Below are 19,764 nucleotides of genomic sequence, written 5' to 3'. Positions count from 1 at the left end.
TTTTCAGGATCTGTATTAAACAGACTCTTGCTTCTTCAAGAATATAGAACTTAGTAGTTCGCAGAACTTTTATGTGTAGTAATTTAAAATGGAAAAGGATCTTCTTTCACACATTTGTTTATTTTAATGTCATTTTCTCTGAGATTGCAAAAGAATGGAACACACTGTAGAATGAGGACATTGGCACACAGCTTCCTTCCACCCTGGCATTCTTCGTAGAGTTTCATGTGTGGACTCTGCTCTTGCTGTGAACATGAACTGCTACTGTGTAGTGCACCACAGGCAGGATGCTGGGAAGGCTTCGGAGATGGTCCAGGTGTAGATCCTCCATCAAAGAATTAGTAAGTGTTTTGCTGCACGGTGGAAACAGGACCAAGTTCAAGTCCTGCTCCCCAAAGGTACCAGTCAGAGATTGGCTTTCCTCCCTAAGGCAGAGGGCAAGTCACTCATCTCAAAAACAAAGTGCCAGTTGAAGCCTGGAAAGCCAGAATCCAACATGCTTCCTGTGGTCTCTAGCATTGTGAATCAAAACTAGACAACTTTCCTAAATGTGATATAGACATTCAGGGTTTGCCAGAAAACCTGTGTGGGAGATATTATTACAGCACCTGACATGAATACCAGTGTTTAGAACATAATTGTGCGTGTGTCATATTGCAGGAAATTCAGTCTGAGAATGACCAAAAGTTTTAGAGACTCTCTCTCTCTCTCTCTCTCTCTCTCTCTCTCTCTCTCTCTCTCTCTCTCTGTGTGTGTTTGTATGTGTGTGTGTGTGAGGTAGTTATTGGTGTTTGAACTCAGACCCTCTGGCTTGCCACCTAGGCATCCTACCATGTTCCTAAACCATGTTCAGGGTTGGAATGTTCAGCCATGCCCCCCAGATCTCTGGGCAAAGGAAAAGGACTAAAAACTGAATCATCACTCAACAATGACATAATCAATCATGTGAATATAGAAGAAACCTGCATAAAATCCCTAAATGATGAAGTGGAGAGAATGGGTGGGGGGAAGACAGGGAGGTGATGGGAGGTTATGACCTCAAAACAGGACATGGAAGGTCCTCACATTCCCTTCTCCATGCTCTGGGACTGGGGTTGGCAAGACCAGTCCAGTACAACCACCACACAAGTTTCCCAGCAGGCACCATAGCTCCCAATCATTAGCTAAGAGGGGCCAGATCTGACATTCATGGCTCAGGGAATATGTTTGGAATGAATGATTGAGCAAGAGGAACAGAGAGTATTGGGAAGTGGAAGGAACTCGATTGTTCAGCCAAGCACCTACATTGAATGGGTGTCTACATGCTTTGGGCTTGATGTCCACATGTACTTACCATTTGCCAGTGTGGAAACAGAGGGACAAAAACATCCCTGGGCCAACTTCACAGAGCTGTCTTCAGACTCAGTCACTTCTGGAGACTGCGTCATATATACAGGAAGAGAGGCACCAAATGCTCGTTAATCAGAGGTGGTACCATGCTGGTGGCCAGAACAGTGCCAAGCCAACCCATGACACTTAATCTCATTATTTCTTCTTTCTGGACCTCATATTCTCCTGTAAAGTGAGTGAATTTGGCCAGATTACTACTCTGATGTTAGAGTTCTCTTTGGAAACTTAAAATATTGAAGGGACTTGACTTTTGCTTTGGTGGGACAAGGTCAGGTTAGTCAGCCTTGAGCAAAGGATGGGACATTTCTTCAGCCTAAAGTTATTTGTGTCTTTTCACACAAGTGAGATTATAGGGGAAGCAGCAATACCCAGGATTCTGAAGATTGTGTCAAGAAGCTCCATGGGGAACACTAGAATTGCTTCCTATGGGGTGAATACCAGGAGAAGTAGGACTGTGAGAAGTAGCAAACTGTGAACCTGGGCCATGTCCTCTTCACTCTTAGGCCTGACTCCTGGCTCCTTTCCCTCTCTTGCCTCTGGGTTTCAGAAGCATCAGTGAAGGATAAGAGCACTGAACCCAGCATTCTTTTTTTTGTACTGAGGTTTAAACTTAGGGCCTACACCTTGAACCACTCCACTAGCCCTTTTTTGTGAGTTTTTTTGTCAAGATAAGGTCTCGAACTATTTGCCTGGGTTGGCTTCGAACCTCTAGCCTCCTGATATCTGCCTCTGAGTAGCTAGGTTTACAGGTGTGAGCCATCAAAACCCAGATCAGGCATTCTTTTGTTGACAGACTGTCCTTTTATCAGGTCCTTTCCATATTAATTGTGAACTGATGAAAGGTGCTATGAATGAACAAACATGAGCTTAGTTTTTGTTAGGTCCCTGGTGTCCATAGGGTGGGTGGAAAATCCCAAGGCTATGCTATCTTTAGCAAGGCCCCCTGAAGTATAACCACTTGTAAAATTCCCCTGCTTGCAAAACCTCAACAAGTTCCTGTTTTTCAACTCGTGGTACATGTTGGCCCATTCCATCTGGTGATCATTGACAATCAGGGCCCAAAAACCCAGCTGTTCTCTGAAACAGATACCCTCCCCCCTTTGATGGGTGGTCCCTCCTATAAAGCCCACAACCCAATTTACCCAGGCTGCTGCACTTTGGATCTGAGAGAGTCAGCCCAGCAGTCTGTGCCCCAATAAATCTTTCTTTTCTACACGTGGTGCAGTCTCTGTTCAGCAGTTCCTTATAGTTCTGTTTCTCCAATAAACTAGACATGGGGCAGAATACATCTACCCATAACGTAGGGAGAAAATTGACATTACTGTCTGATTCCACTTGGAATCTATCCTCAATCCACACAATACTTGAGCTTTTACCTGGCTTCTTTCTGGCCCAACTGTGACCATTACCTGTGGATCTTCAACTCCTTCAGTGTCTATCCCTGGTCTGTATTTCCTGTTTTCACTCCATCCATGCCCAGCTCATCTTCATGCCATTGCTTACACAGTTTTCTGTTCCAAGAATAGCGCTGTAACATTGAGTGGGAAATTCTGCTTTGTCTTTCAGGGCTCCAGGTAAAATGCCACCTCTTTCTTCAAGCTAGTCATTGTCATACTCCTTTGCTACTACAATCTCACAGCATATCTGTCTGTTTTCTTTTCTCAGAATCAAGAAATGTGTCTTTTCACTCATTTGCTATGGAAGTATTCTTGGTACTGAGTATCAGCAATGACTAAGAAAAAGGTATTCTCTCAGCTTCTCATGATACATTTTGAAGAGCTGTCATGTATTCATGAATGTCAGAAAGGTCATAGGTGTGATAAGGGAATCCCGACGTTCTGCAGGATCTCAATCCCCAAAATATCCCCATCTATCATGAAAGACCATTTCAAAGAGGTAATTTAAGAAAGTGAAAACCTCAGTATTGGTGTGAATCAGATCAGTAACCTGGAGTGACTGGCAGCAGAGTCAGGCCAGTGACTCCAGGCTGAAGCCCAGCTTAAGCTTGCAAGGGGAGGCATTGGTGTTTTCCTTCCTACTCCTTTGATAGCAGGCATCCCTTTTAGGTGGCTGCCATGTGCCTACACTACTAGAGATTTTGGTTTTGATGTCTTTTCTTTCCTCTTGCATCCTTTGTAGAATACTGCTGGCATGCAGCTCCATTTTCTCCATGCGTCGAATAATTGTATTCCTTGTTGGTGTGGTTTTTATGTTCTTGACTGAAAATGGATAGATTGAAACATGAGAAAAGCCTTGGCCATCTGTTTCATTCCAAATCCCTTCCCCCAGTTCCAGTGTCCAGGCCTGCCCTAGAATCTTCTCTGCTGTCACAGGTTTTCTGCGTGGGGCAACCAAGTCCAGAATTCTCCGAACACACTTGTGGCCCCATTTCAGGAGGAATAAGCAGGAAGGGCTCACTGAGTACAAAAGAAGCAGGGGCCCGCTCTGGAAGCCCTACGATGAGGTTTTTGAGACAGCGTCTTGTTAACTATTCTGGGCTGGCTCCGAACCGTGATCCTCCTGATGTCTGCTTCCTGAGTAGCTAGGATCACACATGCCAGGCGTGGGCGCCCAGCGCAGTCCGTCAATTGGTTCTCTTTATCTACGTTGAGAATTCTACGTTGTGTCTCAGGCCAATCAGTGACGCTCTTTTTTAGCCGCCCGAATTGACCAATGAGGAGCCCCGATGGTCGGAGGTCGCCATTGGCTCCGCACAGCTGTCGTACTTTTGGTGGCCCCGTAGTTGCGGTTCACGTGGGCTGCCAAGAGGTTGCGGGTGTCTCAGCCTCGGTAGCTGTGTCACCTCCGCTGACTTCAGGACCACAGGGAGGACATCTGGACGCACCTGGACAGCGGGAAATGGTGAGAGCGGCACAGGCCATCTGCAGCCGTGGGGGGAGGGGCCGTTGGAACCGGAAGCGGCGGTGGCGCTGCCTGGGTCCCCTCGGCTCCGGACTCTGCGATCTGATTCCACCTTTGGCGCCCCGACCCTGGGTCCCCAGCGGCCTGTGGGATGGGACTGGTCAAGCGGCCGGAACCCCGTCCTGTCCTGAGTCCCCTGAGGCGACTTCGTCCCAGCCCGCAGCCCTCGCTGGACAGCTTCACCCGCAAACCCAAGTCTTCCCAGACCGTGCGGTGATGCGGGAGGCCATGGACGGCTCCCTGCTGTTTATGACGTCTGTGCGTGCGGGGTCGGGGCGCTGCTGTGCGGGGACCCATCTGTCCTTTCTCTAGCGTGGGGCCCGCGTTTCCTGTGAGACTTTCAGGTTCAAGGGAAATGGGGCTTAAATTCGGCGACCTGTCTCGTTCCCTCAGACCCATTGGAAGTGAGGATCCACGTGCACACGCGGTTGCCGTTGGAGAGGAGGGGAGACATGTTTGCCCTCTGTGACGCGCTGTCCTCAGACCGATTCGGCATTGTTTTAGAACGAAATGATGATTAACGTAGGGCATGCCTTCTTTCTTTCTTTTTTTTTTTTTTTTTTTGCCGTACTGGGGTTTGATCTCAGGACCTTCACCTTGAGCCACTCCACCAGCCCTGTTTGTTGTGATGGGTTTTTTTTCCCAGGCTGGCTTCGAACTGCAGTCCTCCTGGTCTCTGCCTCCTAGGTAGCTAGGATTACAGTACAGCGTGAGCCACGGGCACCAGGCAAGGACATTACTGCTTTACCAGAGTGATATACTGTTGGGAAGCCCCAAGGGTAAGGTGTGCAGGCATCTCATACCTTAGGCAGAGAAGGCCTTGCTGTCATCGGGATGAGAGAACAACAGTAGGAGGAAATTGGGAGAGGAGGGGCGATGGGATGTCAGAATCCTAGTGGAGAAAGTTACCCTGTGCTCATCTGTTCCGAGGTTGGGGATAATGGTTTCTTAGCTGGGTCAGGGTTAGATGGGTCAAAGTCGCAGCCCCCTAATAAGGAAAGAAACGTAGAATTTGCTTCATAAATGTTTTGCTTGCAATGATAATTCCAGCTGAGATTTATATTTATTCATTTATCTTGGTGGTTCTGGGTTTGCACTTAGGGCTTTCACACTTGTGAAAGGTGCCCTACCTCTTGAGTCACACATCCAGCCTGGTACACATATTTGAGGCAAAAATTGAGAAAACGCATCTGGGCGTGTCAGTGGTTAAAGGGATGTGGGGGAATTGGGGTGGGCGGTCCAGTGTAACAATAATGGGAAGGGTGTTTGTCTACTCTATGCTGCTTCTCCAAAACTGAAAAGATCTTTATTTTAGAAGTCTCTAATCAAAGCTTTTTACCAGTATTCCATTTAGCTCACAGGAATAATAATTTCACTGGTTTCCTCTTGCCTTCAGGTATTTGGTCTAGACAGTATAGTCTCTGCCACTTAAGAAAGTCTGAGAGGGGCAGTCTGTGAAAAAGACACCTTTGGGTTCTGCCTGCTGTGTATGTGAGAGTTGGTAACTGTATGTAATATAATGTTTTTAAATTGGTCTTTATGTCAGTTTCTGGCACAGAGATCCTAAACACCCTTGGAATCTCCTGAGAATAGGAGTGTCCTTGTGTTGTTTTTCATATGCCCCTTTCAAACAATGTCTTAATTTATATTAATCAGGTGACTCAGGGTGCCACCCTTGTATCTGTTCAGGAAGTAGACTGGTGACCAGACAGAGCAAACACATGCTATGGGCTCTTTATCAGCAGTGGATGCAGTGTGGTGGGATTGAGCCCTGAAGTTGTAGGGACGGTGCTAAGTGGAAGTGGTGTCAGAGTTGAGTTGCAGGACACTCAGTTGGTGTGGGAGAATTGGTTGGTGTTTAACAAAATCACATTTTTGGTGTCAAAAATGATGGCAGACAAATACAGCACAGATTATAACCTTTAAGGACCTTTGCGCAGTGAGTAGGGACTGGTCAAAATTCGGTCTATGAAGGAAGTAGCCTTTCCATGATGGGAGGAAAGGAGAGAAGGGTGCCAAGAGGTGCCAGAATTGCATTTCTTGGCTAAAGTTTACTTCATTCATTTCCTGGCAGTGAGGCACTCTGGGGTGTGCCTGCCCACAGTGAGTGGTCTCCAAGTTTAGGAAGTTTTTGAATCGTGTTCTTGGTGTGGGTTCCTTATGAAGTGTAGGTAAAAGAGGCTGCTTGCCTATCTTTCATAGTGTGAGTGTAAGATGGTGACTTTCTTCATTTGATCCTCCATGACTAGAGTAAAGAGGTCTGAGGAAACAAAGAGAATTCCTGGAATAAGTTATTTGCTTCAGACAGGTTTAAATAAGAACATAAACATCCTGTGGTAGAATGGCTCAAGTGATAGAGCGCCTACCTAGCAAGTGTGGGGCCCTGAGTTAAAATCATTAAAAATAAAGAAAAACAGAAACATCCAAGTGACTGCTGTGTAGGTGATTAAATACACCCTGGTATGTCTTTCTGACCTCATCTAGCTCGGTACCATTTATCAGTAAGCATCATTTGCTTGGTCTTGTTTGTTTTGAATGATTTAATATTGCTAATGAGTAAATATTAATCTATCACTAGTATCATGGTGGCTTCTCTGCCTGACTCTTTGCACATGTGGTGAAGGGTAAAGGCTGTACATCAGCCTCTTCTCACTCATTCCTCTATTTATGGGTTGAGTTGTTTTGTTTTGTTTTTTGATGTTGTCATTGTTATCCTTTTTTTGTCCCTAACCAATGCATCATAAAAAAATTTTTAACAAATGGGGGAAATTTGCTGGTGTGCAGATTATGGATAATTCAAATTTAGTAGAAGTTTTGATGTATATGAGTTTATCACCTGACCTTTTATGGATGTTTGCTTATTGTGTATTTTGCCAACATTTGGAATGATTTAATTCATTAGATTTGTCCATCTAGCATTCCAGCTTCTTTATGGTACTCTGTTTCTCTCCTCTCTCCTTCACCATCCTCCTGTCCTCCCTCCCTTCTTACACAGTCTATTTGTTCGGTGGTACTGGGGTTTGAACTCAGGATTTCCTGCTTATGAGATAGGCACTGTACCATTTGAGCCACGCCTCCAAGCCTTCTTGTCTCTTTATGCTATATAAGTGGTGTTCTGTTTTTTTTTTTAAACTTATTTGTAGTAAATATAGTAAAATGCCACGTGGTTGTGTATTAAGGTGATGATATAAAATCATTTATTAGTTTTAAGACTGTTTTGTTCGGAGTATAATACAATGTTCTTAATTACAGTCATCATATTATATAAGACATCTCTTGAACTTATTTCTCCTTTGCAACTGTAATTTTGAACCCTTTGAAGAATATCTCCACATCCCATGTGAAATGATTTTCCTTATAAAGAAAAGAAACTTGAGTCTTATTTTCTAATCTGTTCTGTCACTGTCTGTTGATTGGTCTTGTGTAGATAATTTGCATTTAATTTCATCATGTATTTGGTTGCATCATATAACAGTTTACTATTTATTTTAGACTATGTATAAGCTTCCCATGTTTTCTATCTTATTTTAACTGAGCATTTTTTCTATATATTGTTAGTGATTTCTCCAGATTGTGAAAATCTGTTTACTGCTAGTGGAAGTGCACTTTCAAATAGCAATGTAGTATTTCAGGGGTAGTGCAGGTATCTCAGTTTGTTTCCAAATCCTGTTTCCCATTCTGTAAAAAATTGCTGTCATTCATTTTACATATCTTTAGCTCTAACCACCTACTACATGAAGTTGTCATTACTTTGAGCAAACATTTTCTGAGAATACAATTAGGAATAAAGTAAAGATTTTATTGTATATCCATTTAATTCTGTCCTACACTCTCTACTCAGTCAAACACTCTATCATTTGAGTTCTTAACATCTTTTTCCTTTTCTATAGAGAGCTCCTTTCCACAGTTCATGCATTGCAGATACCAGTGACACATTCTCTCATTTTTATTTTCTTCTGACTGCATAATTTCAATTTTTTAATCTTCATGTTGATTCTTTGTTGTTCTTCTAGTCTGCCATCCAGCACCTCTAGTAATGACTAAGTTGTACTTTATAACTTAATTTCTATTTCTGTATGTTTTTTATGATGATTTCTATTTCTTTATTGATATCATCTTATTCAGACATGCTATTTCTTTGTTTCTGTTAGCCTTTCGCCCTGGGTGCCTCCACCCCTTTCATTGTATTTCTTAATTGCCAGTATGTCCTTTTCTAATAAGTCCAATGCCTAAAGTTTCTTGGAAATTGTTTCTCTGTAGTCATTTCCATTGATTAACCATATTTCTCTGTTTCTCCATATTTGTTACCATTTTCTTTTATTGTTGGAGAGTGGACGTTTCAATAGTAGAAAAGCATATCTCAGATGCTCTTTTACTGATGTTGAGTTAGAGCTATTAGAGAGTGTCTGTTACTTCCATGTAATCCTTGGGCTCTGGGAATTGCCCAAGTTATTACACATTTGGGAAATGTTTTTCAAACCAGGATTTATGCAAAACCCAGAAATTTTGAAGTGAATCGTCTTTCCACAACATCAGAAGCAGACAGGTAGTTTCTTCTGAATGTCATTATGAGAACCCAGAGGGTTTTTTGCAGGTGAAATTCCCAAACCCTCTAACAGCCTACAAAACCAATCATGATGGAAATAGAAAAAAATATTTTTGTTGGTACTGGCGTTTGAATTCAGGGCTTCACACTTGCCAGGCAGATACTCTACCATGTGAGCTGCAGTGCCAGCCCTTTCTGTGATGGTTTTTGTTTTTTCAAGATATGGTCTCAAACTATTTGCCTTGGCTGGCTTTGAACCATGATCCTCCTGACCTCTGCCTCCTGAGTAGCTAGGATTACAAACGTGAGCCACCAGTGTCCAACTCAGAAGGACTGATAGACTAAAGCAACAACCCACTACACATACACACACCACAGATCTGGTAGATTCTTAGAGGACTAGGAAAGCAGCATGTTCAATTCTTTTTCTTGACACTCTTTTCTGTGTTTTTAATTTTTAAAATTTTTAATTCTTTGTTTTAAAACTTTTCAATATTTAAAGAATTCTTATTTTTTATTCCTCTTTCAGTCTTATTAGTTTTTCTTTATTTTGTAACTGGATTTTTTTTATGGTACTGGTGGCTGAATTCTGGGTCTCATGCTTGCTAAGTGGAACTCTACCTCTTGAGCCACTTTGCTGGCCCTTTTTGAATTGGTTATTTTTGAGATAGTGTCTTGTTTTATGTGTAGGCTGGCCTGGACTGTGATCCTTTCTCCTTGTGCTTCCCCACATAGCTGGGATGACAGGCATATGCCACCATACCCAGCCATTGGTTGAGATGGGGTCTCACATGCTATTTTCTTGGGCTAATCTAAGACTGCTGTTTTAACAATTTCCACCTCCCGAGTAGGTAGAGTTACAGGCTTCAGCCACCATGCCTGGCTTTAAAATATTTTTCTTCCTATTCTTTGTCTTTAACTTTGCTTCTTCTTTTTTCCTTTTCCACATTTTATTTTTTTATTAACATTACTTTTCCCTTTTAATTAACTTCATAGTTTACATTATTTTTGCTCATTTCTTTGCATAGTCATTGGTGGGGTAGTAGAGTTCTCTAATTGGTTTTTCTCATACTTCTCTATCTCTGTATTGATATTGTTAGTGTTATTTTCCTCTCTCTCTAAGTAAAACTTGAGACCTAATTCTAAAGAGAAGGCTGCTTTATAATAAGACCCTCACACAAAAGTGGAAGAGATGTACAAATCACAAAGTAGAAACACAGCAAATATGAAAAAAATAGGAAATTAGCTCTTGTGAAACTTCATAAATTTTCAGTAAATGAATCCAGAACTGTCCAAGTGGATGAAAGGCCAGACAAAAAATTCAAAAGACTAATTTTTTTTGGTAGTACTTGGGCTTGAACTCAGGGCCTTCACCTTAAGCCACTCTGCCAGCCCTTTTTGTGATGGATATTTTTCAAGATAGGGTCTCATGAACTATTTCCCCAGGCTGCTTAGAACTGCTATCCTCCTGATCTCTGCCTCCTGAGTAGCTAAGATTACAGATGTGAGCCACTGGCTCCCGGCTCAAATGACTTTTTTGACATTTGCTCCCTATATTCCTTATGTTTTCCTTGAGCTACAGCCTGTTTGAACTGAAATTAATAAAGCTTCTCTGAGGGAGAGCTTTGAGTTAGTGCTATAATTATATCTCTTTATGTAGCTTTATGTATATAATCTTTGTCATTATGTTTATTTTTAAAGTATATAATTTTAATAGGCAGATAGAAAATGAATTCATAGTATAGAACATGGTGTTTTGAAATATGTATACAGTGAAGAGTGGCAAAATTCAGCTAATTTACAGATGAAGTACTTCTCACAACTATCATTTCTTTGTTGTGAGAATACTTAAAATCTATCCTTTAGTGATTTTTCTGTAGTATTGTTATTACACTGTTATTAACTATAATCCCATATGGTATAATCTCTTGAACTTGGTCTCCTATTCAAGTAAAGTTTTGAATGATTTGAGCAGTGTCTCTTGAACTCCCTCATGTTTTTATAGGCAAAATGATTTTTCACACATTGAACACAAAGTTCTTATTTTCTAATAAACTCTCACTCTTTTTTTCTTTTTCTTTTTCTTTTCTCTTTCTTTTTATTTTGTTGTTTTTAATGGTACTGGGGTTTGAAACTTGCCTGGAGCTTGCCAGGCAAATACTCGACCACTAGAGCCACACCTCCAGCCCTCACTCTTTCGATTAATATATTTAGATAATTCACATTTAGAGGTTATTGAGACATGTTTTAACTGTTTTCTATTTAGGTCATTTTCTCTGAACTGTGAGAACCTAGTAGGGTTTCTGGAGGTGAAACTCTCACATGTATGGTATCCTCTAATCCTCCCTGTAGTTTTTACCTCTAAAACTAGTACACATTCAGACTTAAGCAGTTCATCAGGTGCAATTTAAGTCTTCCTTTCCTTGTTCTGCTTATGAGTCTATATGCCAGTCTCTACCCAGTTTGGTGACAATGACTTGCCTATTGACCTTAGTTGTTCTGGGTTTTTGCTTAAGCTCTCTCTGTTTTTCTACATTCTGAGGTTTGATTGTTGCGGGGGGGTTGTTTATTTGTTTTTTGGGTACTGGTGGTTGAATTCAGGACTTTTAGGCTTGCTTAGCAAGCACTGTACCACTTAAGCATTGCCTCTGCCCTCTTCATTGTATGGAAAGATATAGACATCCAGGCACAGGAGGCATTTAGAACCCACGGTGGATATGACCATAGTGGAACCTCTCCCCATCATCAGAATGCTGATAGAGACAAGAGAGAAGTGTCAAGTCACTTACAAATGCAACCCCATGAGAAAAACATTGAACATCTCAGCATAAACCCCAAAGGCCACGGGATCAGGGAATGATGTATTTCAAGCCCTGAAAGGAAACAGCTGCTATCTAAGATTACTGTATCCAACAACAAAATTATCTCCAAAACCAAAAGAGAATAAAGGCCTTCCAAGATAAGCACAACTGAATCAATTCATGCCCACTAAGCCAGCATTGCAAAAGATACTTAAAGGAGTCCTGCACACAGTTGAGGAAGAAAGACAGTAACAAGAAAACTTTGGAAAGGGTATATTCCATGAGAGGAGAAGAGGAAAATGAGAATTAGGAAAAGCCGAGTGCTGGTGGCTCACACCTGTAATCTTAGCTACTCATGAGGCAGCGATCAGGAGGATCACGTTTTGAAGCCAGCCCAGGCAAATAGTTTGTGAGACCCTATCTCAAAAAAAAAACCTATCACAGAAAAGGGCTGGTGGAGTGGCTACAGGTGTAGACCTTGAGTTCAGGTCCCAGTACCACAAAAAGAAAGAGACAGAGAGAATTAGGAAAGACTCAAACATTCTTACCTCATTTAACCTGGAAACCCCTAAGATGAATAGGGAGAGAAAAAATAACAGAGAAAAACATTAAAATTTAAAAAATTAGAATATACCTTTCAGTAAAACCCTAATGTAAATGGCTTTACTCAAAACACACAGATTGGCTGACTGTATTAAAAAGTAAGATCCACCTGTTGTCTGAAAGAAGCCCACTGCAAAGACATACATAACATGTATGAAATACCACACTTAAACCCCTTTGTACAATTAATATACACTAACAAAGAAATACACAGGTGGTAAGTGAAAGGCTATAAAATGATATTCCAAGCTAGTGGATTAGGACTAGTAGAAGTGGACTAGGAGTGACTGCTTCTATTTGACAGATTTCAAGGAAACATAAGTCATTAGAAACAAAAGTAATTGTGTTATATTGTAAAAGGAACAACCCACCGAGAAGACATGATTTTAAATACAGATATACTGAATACTGGTGAACCCAATTTCATGAAACAAACATTACTGGACATAAAGGGACACAGGTCCAGATGCAATCATAATGAGTGATTTCAATATGGTCTCAATTGATAACATTACCTAGACAAAATAGTCAAAAAAGAAACTTCAGAGTTAACTTAACAGACATTGACAATATTCTGTTCAACTGCAGAACACATATTCGCAACAACTTATAGGACTTTTCCCAAAATAGAGCATGTTTTTGGTCATAAATCATGGTTTTCAAAATTTGAAAAAAGTGAAGTTTTTACATCTTAACAGATCATAATGAAATAAATCTACAAGTGAGTTATAACAAACTACAGAAAATATAGAAACATGGAGATTTAACAGTACCCTTGTGGGTGACCATTGGGTCACTGAAGAAATCATGGAATTGAACTATTCCTAAAATCAGAGGAAAATGAAAATACAACCAGACCCTGTGGAATACAGCAAAGGCAGTTCTAAGAAGGAAATTTGTAGTTATATCAATGCTTACATCAAAAAAAAAAAGATCTCAACTAATGTGAGGTGTCTCAAAGTCTTCTGAAAACCAAAATCAAACCCAAAATTAGTAGAAGGAAAGACTTAATAGAGCCACTGGGCACCAGTAGCTCACACCTGTAATCCTAGCTCTCAGGAGGCCAAGATCCGAGGTTTGAGGTTCAAAATCAGCTAAGGCAGGTAATGAGACACTATCTGAAAAATACCCAACACAAAACAGGGCTGGTGGAGTGACTCCAGTGGTAGTGTGCCTGCCTAGCAAGTGTGAGGCTCTGAGTTCAGACCCCAGTACTACCAAAATAAAGATAAGAGCTGAAATTAATGAAATGGAGACCTAAGGAACAATACAACGTCTCAGTGAAACAAAGAGTTGGTTCTTAGGAAAGATAAAATTTAATAACCAGGCACTGGTGGCTCACCCCTGTAATCCTAGCTACTCAGGAGGCAGAGATCAGGAGGATTGTGTTTCAAAGCCAGCCCAGGCAAATAGTTTGCAAGACCATATCTTGAAAAATTCTTCACACAAAAAAAAGACTGGTGGAGTGGCTCAAGGTATAGGCCCTGAGTTCAAACCCCAGTAACACGCACAAACACAAAGATAAGAGTTAGTAATGATAATTTAGGCATTATGATTCCTAATCAAGATTCCTAATTGGACCTTGAGCAGTTGTTACAGTGACCATTTGGTCCCCTGCCTGACTTAACTCCTACCTTGTCCCATAGATGACCACTACTCTAATCCTCTCCCTACTTTTTCTAACTTGAAAAAGTTTTTCATTAAGCAGTGTTCTTCCCGTTTTGACACCTTGGAACTTGTTACAGCTGTTACTGTTCCAAATAAAAGCTTCTAGGTGCTTTCTTTAGTGTGTTTCACACATGCTCCTGTGTGAGGTGGGGAGTAACCTGTTTGATTGTTTTAGTGTCATGGTGTTGGAGCCTTTTCAAGATGACTTTTCAGGGCTGTGAAAAATAGTATGCAATTCAGTTTCTGGACTTGAGAGAGGATTAGTGGACTCTATTATTGCTCTCACACTCCATTTCCAGGAAATGTTAAGAGTGTGTATCACTTGCTCCGTCTGTCATGCATGACTCTTGTTTGTTGTGGTTTTCAAGAGTTAAAGTTTACTTGGCTATTTCTCACTTGTGACTAGGACTATGGATATTGTTTTTTATATGGTGCTTAGTCTTGAGTAGATATGTTTGGTCATTTTACAGTCGTGTTCATTACTGTACTCTGCACACTAATCTTTTTGTATAGCATGTATCGTAGATGTTCTTTGTGGTTTCTGTTTTCCTCTCTTAATTTTCGTATATTAAATTCCTTAATCCATTTTGCGTGGTCTTTTTTTTTCTTATGAGGAACTATCGTTCTTTCTTTTTGGTGGAACTGGAGTTTGAACTCAGGGTTTCACACTTGCAAAGGAGACACGCAACCACTTGAGCCAAACCTTCAGTCCAGAAAACCTTCAAACCTTCAGTCAGGAAACATCCGAGTTGATTGTGACTTTAAAAGTTTCTTCCATAATGTAGCTTCAAAATCATTAAGGCACATTAGGTAAACTGTCACTCATTTTTTTTTCTTTCCTTTCCTTTTTTTTTTTTTGGATAGTTTCTTGCTGTATAACCCAGCCTGGCCTTGAACTGACTAACCTCCCACCTCACCCTCATGTTGGTTTGTACCCCTACATTTGGCTCAAGCTATCACTAGCTTATGCTAAGCATTTTAAGTAGTGGTGTTAGACATTCTTTTAAATATATAAGACTTGGTAAAATAGTTTTTGTGACTGGGAAAAGGCATATTATGGGATTTAAACAATTTTATACATCTGCGTATGAGTCATCATCCTGTTGACAGTGAATTTCTTGTAAGGACATGTGCCCCCCTTCCTCTTAGTTCATGGTCCTTTGACATTCTACAAACAAAAAATCCATGTTTGTCTAATAGGATAATGAATTGTCCTCATGAGTCTTACTTAGTTTTTACTTAAGGTTGGTTTATAAAAATCGAGTGGTACAAGCTTTCAAATATTGTCTCTCAGTCCAGTTACAGAAGATGTGCTCAGTTCACCAGGAAACAAATGCTGGCAGGAGAATTTGTTCTGCCAGAGGATAGTATGTCAGACCACCTCATTAAACATTATTCATCTAGAGTGTATTTGAGATTTTGATTACCTAGGCTCACATTGGTGAATAGTACAGAAACAATCAGAAGTGCAAGAGTTAAGCACACTGTATACTCTTGGTAGAAACTGCTTCAGAACACTGACGCCCTCTTTTCAGTCATGCTGGTAAGGTCCATTCCAGTAGCAGTGCCCAGATACCATACACATGGAACTTTGTTCTCACACATTTCTAGTACCATGCAGTCTTACAACAATCTTAAAACAACTGGTATTAATTTTGTAAGTTCTTTGTAGTAGGAATTTGAGAGGTAATATAGTCTCAGTTGAAAGGAAAATGAAGAAGCAAGGGGGGGAAAGAGACCAAGAAGGAATCTGTGACTTTTGCAAGCGGTAGGTCTTTATTAGGGAGAGGAGACCTGAGAGGGACCCTTGGCCATCAGAGTAACACTCTGAGAGGGACAAGAGCATGCCTCTCTTACAGGCTGGGTTTTTAAAGCATCCTATATTGGGAAAAGGAAGGTTGGAGGGGGATGGGTATTAGAAAAAGTGATTATGAAGGGGGAATGAGGGAATGCGCTGGACATTATCAGGAAGGTCATCGGGGCTGGGCAGCCAGCCATACATGTTGGTTTTTTTCTCTGGCTCTTTTATCGGAGGTAGCCATGTTTGCATTGTTTCAGTGTTTCTCAGTGTCCCAGCATCAGTGACCAAAGTGTAAACATTGGGACTAGATACAAAATAGGTGACCGTGTTCTGCTGTTAATTTACTGAGTAGTTCCAGACTAGTGTCAGAGTAGCTATGTGAGAGGATGTGAGTATGGATGGAGAGGTGAATAAGAGTGATGATCATGAAATGGAGTGAATATATGGAGAGCAAGTAATTCATAAGTCGACACCTTCAGTGCTATGACACATGATTCCTCTCGGAAATGTGCATGGAATCTTTTTAGGAACCAGTGACCTTTGAGGATGTGGCTGTGAATTTCACCACGGAAGAGTGGGCTTTGCTGGAGCCTTCACAAAAGAAGCTCTACAGAGATGTGATGCTGGAAATCTTGAGGAACCTGGCTGCTATAGGTAAACATGGCATCATTTCTTAAGTAATCAGTGAACTTCTGTTTCTTGCTCATCAGTGCTGTTGCATAATTTGGAATATGGAAAAGCAGTATTTGAGTGAAAATACTATCTGTGATCCTATTAACATGAGTATATCTGGAATGTAATGATTTTCTATATTGATGAACAAATCTTAGTGATTTCTCTGGATCTATATTTTAGGGAAAAAACAGGAAGAAAATACTGAAGATGACTACAAAAATCCCAGTATAAATCTAAGGTAATTTGCACTCACAGTAGAAAGCAGTGTCTAGACATCAGAAGCTCATGATTCAGATATATCCAGCTGTAAATTGATTTAATCTCGAAAATTTTCTCTAAAGCTGCACACACGGCATCCACAATTAGAAGATCCAGAATCTTTAATGTATCAATATTGGAAACATGTAGAGCACCAGAAAGGTACAAGAGACACTTTCCAGTAGTGAAGTATATTAAAACATTACTTGATGCACAAAGTTTATTAAATGTATTTTATCATATTACCTTCAGACTTTGAGTGTAAGATATATATGAAGTAAAAATGAATTTCAGGTTTAGAATGGGCCCCATGTTCAGCATATCTTCTGAGTACTGAAGAATTTCAAATTTTCAACACACTATTAATTCCTAGCATTTCATGTAAAGAATACTTAACTATATTTAAATGTGACACAGAAATTCAGTGTTCCAAGTGCCTAAAATTGAAGTAGTGTTACACAATCACATATGAATATGTTCAAAATCGCCTTCATCAAGCCCTGCTGCAGGACATTCAAGCCATTCATGTTTCTGAATCTTTACAGAACATAAAACCAATACTTCTGGTAAATCATTACTAAATTAAACATTGTCTCTCTTTTTGTTACAGAACTAAAGTGATACAGAGACTCTGTGAAGATAAACAAAGTAGTCATTGTGTAGCACAACAGACTGCAGAGCATATTGTGAATCATAAAACTCTTGTAGTGACACCATATGAAAGCTGTGTGTGTGGAGAATTTGCTAGGGATCATTCATCCCTAAATGTGCCTGTTAGAGCTCACACTGGACACAAACCTTGTGAGTATCAGAAACATGTAGAGAAACCTGACAAACATAAGGAATGTGGGAAAGCCTTCACTTACTCTCATTGCTTTCAGAGGCATGAGAGTTCTCATACTGGAGAGATACCCTGTGGTCATAAAGCACGCGATGAAACCTCTAGGTATCTCAGTTCTGATCAAAATCGTGAGAGCACTCACAGTAGAGAAAAGAACCATCAATATGAGCAACATGGGAAAGCCTTCGGGAGAGGCAATCATACTAAAATAAATGAAAGAATCCACACTGAAGAGAAGCAATTTGGATGTAAACAATATGGAGAAGCTCTTGGGCCTCCGAATTCCCTTCACAGACATGAAGAAAATCTCAGTGGAAAGAAATTTTATGAATGTAAACAATGTGGGAAAGCCTTCACTTGTTCCAGTCAGCTCCGAAGACATGAAAGAACTCACTCTGGAGAGAAGCCCTATGTATGTAAGTACTGTGGGAAAGCATTTACTTATTCCCAACACCTCCAAAGACATGAAAGAACTCACACTGCAGAAAAGCCCTATGTATGTAAGCAATGTGGAAAAGCTTTCATTCGTTCCAGTCACCTTGAAAAACATGACATAACTCACACTGGAGAGAAGCCTTACGTATGTAAGCAATGTGGGAAAGCCTTCACTTGTTCCAGTACCCTTCAAATACATGAAAGAACTCATTCTGGAACGAAACCCTATGTATGCAAGCAATGTGGGAAAGCCCTCACTCGTTCCACTCACCTTCAAAGACATGAAAGAACTCATACTGGAGAGAAACACTATGTATGTAAGCAATGTGGGAAAGCCTTCACTTGTTTTAGTCACCTTCAAAGACATGAACAAACTCACACTGGGGAGAAACCCTATGTGTGTAAACAATGTGGAAAAGCCTTCACTCATTCCCATAACCTTCAAAGGCATGAAACCACTCACACTGGAGGGAAATGTTACATATGTAAGCAATGTGGGAAAGCCTTCACTCGCTCAAGTCACCTTCAAACACACGAAAGAACTCACACTGGAGAGAAACCCTATGTATGTAACCAGTGTGGGAAAGCCTTTAGTGATTGTAATTACCTTAAAAGACATGCAAGAATTCATAGTGGAGATAAACCCTATGGATGTAAGCAGTGTGGCAAAGCCTTCACTACTTCCAGTAATCTTCAAACACATAAAAGAATTCACACTGGTGAAAGACCTTATGTTTGTAAGCAATGTGGACAAGCCTTTACTTATTCTCGACACCTTCAAAGTCACAAAAAATCTCACACTGGAGAGAAACCTTATCCTATAAACAATGTGGCAAAGACTTCACTTATTCCAGTACCCTTCAAACATGTGAGATAACTCATGATAAAGAGAACCCCTATATATGTAAGCAATGTGGGAAAGCCTTCATTCATCCCACATTATTTTACTAACGTGAAACAACTCACGTTGGAATGTAATCCTAAACATACGATATGGGAATACTTCAGTATCAGAAGGCTTTTCTAGTAGTCACAAGAATGCAGTGGATAGAACTTACATCAGTATGTAGTATTGCCTGTTGTCAGCTCAGTTCAGTCTACAGATATGAAAGAAGACTGTATGGAGAGAAACCTTGACCAGAAGACCTGTGCAAATTTTTCATTTTTCCCATATGCGAAAATGAACATTTGGTCAGAACTCACCATCCTGGGCATGGTGGTGCACACCTGCTGTCCTAGCACTTTGGCATTGGAGGCAAATGCCTTTTGCTGTGAACTACATAGTAAGTTCATTGCCAGCCTGGACTATGTAATGAGATCCTGTCTCAAAAAAAGAAATGAGAACATTTCATTTTAATAAACAGTGTCAGTACTGTTAAAATTCCTCATAATGTCAAAAGTGAGCAATATGAAGAGGTTGGTTCTAGTTAATTTGTGTAGTGGTCCAGAAAATACAGAACCTAAAGGGAATCTACTAAAAGTTATATATTTTTCACTAGCCTCTTTTTTTTTTCTTCAGTACTGGCATTTGAACTCAGGGTCTCATACTTGCTAAGCAGGTTTTCTACTACCTGAGCAATGCCTCATTTATTTTTCAGGTAGGGTTTTGTGTGTTTTGCCTGGGCTGGCCTGGACCATGGTCATCCTACTTACCCCTCCTCCATAGTTGATATGACTGGATTGCACCACCACATCCACTTTTTATGTTGAGATGGGGTCTAGCTAACTCTTTTATCCAGGCTGGCCTCCAACTACGATATTCTCTCTCAATCATCTAAGAGTAGCTAGAAAGCTGGGGGTGTGGCTCAAGTGGTAGAATACCTGC

At 40.7% G+C, this 19,764-nt stretch overlaps 1 protein-coding gene across 1 annotated transcript; it reads left to right on the top strand.

Moving 5' to 3' along the window:
• The first annotated feature begins 5,187 nt into the window (after window positions 1-5,187).
• LOC109677798 (uncharacterized) lies at window positions 5,188-18,816 on the top strand. Its single transcript, XM_020153591.2, has 4 exons — window positions 5,188-5,241; window positions 16,258-16,384; window positions 16,586-16,643; window positions 17,274-18,816. Exons 1-4 carry the CDS (start codon window positions 5,188-5,190, stop codon window positions 18,814-18,816), a joined length of 1,782 nt encoding a protein of 593 aa, XP_020009180.2.
• The last annotated feature ends 948 nt before the right edge of the window (window positions 18,817-19,764 follow it).

This window comes from Castor canadensis, chromosome 14 (assembly GCF_047511655.1).
Source record: "Castor canadensis chromosome 14, mCasCan1.hap1v2, whole genome shotgun sequence".
Classification (NCBI taxonomy): Eukaryota; Metazoa; Chordata; class Mammalia; order Rodentia; family Castoridae; genus Castor; species Castor canadensis.
This window is presented reverse-complemented; position numbering and strand designations above follow the sequence as displayed.

Bases quoted from the DNA above. Each gene is read 5' to 3' on its own strand.
- LOC109677798 (XM_020153591.2), top strand. From the start codon at position 5,188: ATGGGATGTCAGAATCCTAGTGGAGAAAGTTACCCTGTGCTCATCTGT. The intron at 5,242-16,257 runs GTTGGGGATAAT...GAATCTTTTTAG, and splicing joins CTGTGCTCATCTGTTCCGAG to GAACCAGTGACCTTTGAGGA. The intron at 16,385-16,585 runs GTAAACATGGCA...TCTATATTTTAG, and splicing joins GAGGAACCTGGCTGCTATAG to GGAAAAAACAGGAAGAAAAT.